At 30.9% G+C, this 5,036-nt stretch overlaps 1 protein-coding gene across 1 annotated transcript; it reads right to left on the bottom strand.

Annotated features, from left to right (window-relative positions):
- Positions 1–219: 219 nt before the first annotated feature.
- LOC112524927 lies at positions 220–996 on the bottom strand. Its single transcript, XM_025134870.1, has one exon. It carries the CDS (start codon positions 994–996, stop codon positions 220–222), a length of 777 nt encoding a protein of 258 aa, XP_024990638.1.
- Positions 997–5,036: the final 4,040 nt, after the last annotated feature.

The raw sequence follows: 5,036 nt of genomic DNA, 5'->3' as shown, positions 1-5,036 counted from the left end.
TGATTTTATTAATAACTAATATATATTTATATAGACAATATCCAAATTATTAATCAAAGTAGTTATGCTACCGCGCAACACACGTTTTCCGTACTAGTTAAAAAGTAATTTTAAATATAAAAACCCTTTGGAAGAATCAATGATCCACAACAAGAAAGTAGGTACTAGGTAAAGAATCATTGGTCTGGATTTAGCAATTCTATCTCTGGAAAAGGGGTTTTACCATGACTGTTTCTTGTTCTTCTGATCATCACTGCCATGGCCAAAGAAAGAACCCAATCCCAAAAGATTTGCAGCACCTTTTGAAACGAAAGGAGGTGGAACATTAAGAACTGGAGTAATCCGAGTCCCATAATCATACGTTCCTCCATGATTCCTCTTCAATGGCGGCTTCATCGAAGAACTATAAACCGCCATTGATGAGTTCTTGCTTTGCTTCTTCTGCAACTGATGACTTTGTTTGCTTTGACCATCTTTTTCGACGGACCCAGTTGAGTTACTTCGAGATAGAAGTGGCAACGATGACCAGAATGAAGAAGTCTTCTGTTTGGTGCTCTCAAAGTGGAGACTACTACTTCTCTTGATCCTCCAAAAGGATTTTGATTCGATCAAAACAATCTCTTTTGATATTTCCATAGATGGTGTTGAAGAAGAATTTATCCTTTTCTGTTCAAGATATTCTTCACGGATTTGGCCTTCACGAAAGATCTCATGATCAGTTGAAGAAGAATTTGGGACGAGCAACTGGTTCTCTTCATCGCAATTGGGTCGACGGATCAGACCGTTGGAGAAGAGCTCGTCAGCAGAAGAAGTTTCGTTTTGAATCGGATCAGCCGTGAAGCAAAAATCAAAATCGAAATCGGATTTGGGATTGGGATTGGAATTGGGATTGGGATTGGATGGAGATGGGTAGCTTTCAATGAGCAAGTCATCGAGATTATGGGAGAATGAAATTCGAGGACTGAAGCTTGAATTCTCTGTAGAGAACATGTCCATGGCGATTTCAATTCCTTCTTCTCTCTCTCTCTATAGAAGTGATTCGGGAGAACTTAAAACATCGAAAATCGGCTATAAAACGATCGTTTTTTATTGTAATTTGTTTTGCTCCAATTTTATTTATATTTTGGTCGATGGTTGATTGTTTTTTAAGATAGGGAGATATTTTTATTTATAAAAAAAAAATACATGTCTCAAATTTTGACGTTCTATTTATATCCATCAATCACATGAATACATATTATTCGAGAGAGAGTTGTGAAGTTGAATAAAGTAAATTTAAAATATATAAAAATCTGATTTGTGTTCATTTTATTGGTTGGATAGAAATAAGACGGGTGAGTTTGGGACAACAAATTTTTTTGGTTTTTAATTTCTCTTAGGAATACACATAAAAGAGAGGGGAAGTTCAATTGTAAACGTGTTTTCCCTTGTGAACTGGAGGAAAAAAAACACATGACATGTGTTCTCATTTGTTCCATTCGTAATGAATACTGAACGTCTTTCATCATGGATTTTTAACAACATTCACGATAAATGTTACACTATTCACGATGAATAACGTGATTTGTAATAAATATCTCATGAATATTTGAAACCCGCGACAATCTTTCTCTTATTCTTCATTTACAACAGAACTTAAGTTTGTAATTGAAACGTTTTATGAAAGAATTGTTGACTTGTGTCAGTGAAGCTCGGAGTTTGTAGGAATTTTGCTTTTGAGAAACACGGAGATGGAGAGAGAAAGTTTGATTCTGTCGGAAGGTCAATAATGACAATGGATGATATAATGAGAACCACGTAATGTTATAGTAGTGGTGAGATAACTTGGTTACGATCTAGTGAAATCAGCTATTTCTAACGACATCATGAGTAGGACCATAAATGAATCGAACGAAGATTTATTCATGTTTGTTCGTTTAATTTAACTAAATGATGAATAAACATGAACGGTAAATGAACGTAGTCTTTTGTGTTGATACTTGTTCGAGAAGAAAATGTGTTTGTTCATGTTCTTTTATGTTCGTTCGTTGAAATGTTAAACAAATATAAATGAACATAAACGAACATACACAAATGAACAAACAATCATCAATTCGTTCTTTAAAAATAACATATCAAAATGAAAAACCGGGTAAATTTGTTGGAATTTTGCTTTTGAAAAACATGGAGATGGAGAGAGAAAGTGAGAGTTCTGTCGGAAGGTATCAATAACGACGATGGATGATACAATATAAAAAATTTGGTGGTGAGATAAGTTGGTTGCGATATAGTGAAATCAACTATTTCTAACGATATCATGAGTAGTATCGTAAATGAATCGAACGAAAAAAATTTCATATTTGTTCGTTAATTTAACTAAACAAATGAATAAACATAAACGGTAAACGAACATAATCTTTTGTGTTGATGCTTGTTCGGGAAGAAAATGTGTTTGTTCATGTCCGTACGTTAAAAATACTAAACGAACATAAATGAAGATAAACGAACAGACACAAATGAACAAACAATCGTCAATTCGTTCTTTAAAAATAGCATATCAAAATGAAAAACTAGGTAAACTTAAAGGGGATAAAAAGGGAATTTAAAAAAATTAATTTAACTAATAATTTTACATATTAATGTCATAGGCGACGGATCGTGCGAAAAAAAAAAAGAGTTAATGTGAGAAGCATAAGAAGGGATCTGGACCCTTAATTACCTTTAATCTCAAACTCACCTATGAATTGCGCTTGATACATGATTGATCTGGTGGATCTCGGTGCATCTCATTCTAATTAATGTGTATCTAAGGGAAGAGATCCCTTCTTACACTTCCAACCCAACACTAATGTCATAATATATAAATATATTTATATGTATAAACAAAAGTAACCGAACATAAACAAAAATAAATGAACTTATATTAACAAACATATATGAACAAAAATTCACGAACGTAAATGAACGAATGAGATCATTGTTCATATTTGTTCATTTAAATAAAAAGAAATATGTTCATGTTTGTTCATTTATTAAATAAACGAACATAACAAACTTCTAAACGAAAGGGTTCATGAACTGTTCACTGAACCGTTTATAACCCTAAGCATAAGATGTACCGTAAATGTTTGTATTTCTTTCAACTTCGATGTGCTTTTCTTCAAGAAGATTCATTGTATTTTTTTTGTATCTTTTTTACTAGATTTTTTTTATGTTACGAGTTAAAAATCTCATCCAACAATTCTAAAAATGGGTTTACAGGCTCGTGAGTTGTCTCATATCATCCTAATTAAAATGTCTTATTATTTAAAACATCTTTAAATTAATTTTAAAAACTGAAAATATAAAAGTATTAATGTTGATGTGTGATGAAAAACAATTAACAAAAAGGAAGTTTAAATAAAATATAGACTTAAAAGGATTAAAATGAAATAAGTTTTGGTCAATAAGTTGTATTAATGTATTTATATTTATATTTGTGTTTATTTTTTTATTTTTATACTATAAATAATTAATATATTAAATACGATTACATCAATCAATTTATTTAAAATAGGCATTGGAATAAGATCCGTTCTATTGAGGAAACCTAGTGTATTCGTTCCTATGGGGTTGGGGATTCCCAACAAAACCGGGGACAGGGTCGGAGACGGTAACGTGATCTCTGTCCTATACTCGTATATGAAATATATTATATAATTATTACTAAAAATATTATTCATAAAGAATTAGATTTGGTATCTTTTATATTTAAAAAAAGGTATTTTCACCTTTCTTCTTATATACATTTTTCGACTTGTCTTATTATTTTTAGATAAAAAACGTGGAGAGCCAAGGTGTTTGATCAAATAATTGCATATGATATTATATTGCCATTTTGTTCACATATGGATAATTGATACTCTATAAAAGCAAAATTTTGAAAATATGTAAGATTTAAACATAGACCATTTCAGACTGAGTATGGTGTTTAATACATTTGAGTTAAAATATCACACATAAATGGTGAAAAATCCTTAATTCCTTGTTTCGGACGGAGATGAGCATGCGCTCATATTCTCCAACGGGAACAGGAACGGGAATGTGAATGAGGATGGGGATTTTTTTAAAATCCTGTCCCATTCACATGCTTAATTTGAAAGTAGTTATGTATTCGTGTAATACAATATAACGTACAATGTTATTGTGAATCGAGAATAAAAATTAATATAATTTCTCATTAAAAATATATAATTTATGAAATATTATATAATATCATTAATGTTCAACCGTCAATGCTTAAGTGTATTAGTTGGTTACCGGCTAGTTTCATAAAGTTTTAATAACTATAAACTTGAATTTTTAAGAAGATAAAATTAATGGTCTAGCAAAAATATACATTTCTTTAATAAAACAATTTATAAAATTAAAAAACATTTAGAGACCGGTTACCAAACGTTTACTTGGGTATGCGTTTATCAAGTCACATCATCCGCTTACCAAGTCACATCACCTTACATCATGAATATTTTAATGACCAATAATTTTACTCGGTAATAGCGAGGCAAAGACCAAGAGTCTTACCCAGTAAGTAAGGACGACGACTCTTACCACGATTAAGCCTTACCGGGTAAAATTGTTGCATACAATGATGTTTTTGTGGACTAAACTTTTGCTCGATAAGTAAGTGATAATATTAAATTTTACTGTTTACTACTTACATGATAAGTTTTTGATAAATGACCTCTTAAACATATATATACTTGACTCTTTGTTTTCAACTAATTCTTTTAGTTATGTTTGGTTAACTCCTTACTAATACAATAAAATACCCAATTTCATAGACTATCGCATAAACGTGTTGAAATGGCTCTTACTAATGTTTTCATAAAATGTTTGAACGATGCATGCATCATCACTTTTTTTTAAATGATACATGGACTTCATATGCTCGTTTTTCTTCATAAAGAGAGTTATATTATTAGTTTCTGATAGATTTAGGATACATCTTTCCTATATATGTTGGAATCTTTTTTTTTCTTCTCAGTGATTCTTTTGGAAAGTAAATATAGTAGTTG

Source organism: Cynara cardunculus (genome assembly GCF_001531365.2).
Source record: "Cynara cardunculus var. scolymus isolate 2C chromosome LG 13, CcrdV1, whole genome shotgun sequence".
Lineage (NCBI taxonomy): Eukaryota > Viridiplantae > Streptophyta > Magnoliopsida > Asterales > Asteraceae > Cynara > Cynara cardunculus.
This window is presented reverse-complemented; position numbering and strand designations above follow the sequence as displayed.

What these genes read in the sequence shown, in the direction of transcription:
- LOC112524927 (XM_025134870.1), bottom strand. Translation starts at nt 996, where the DNA reads ATGGACATGTTCTCTACAGAGAATTCAAGCTTCAGTCCTCGAATTTCA.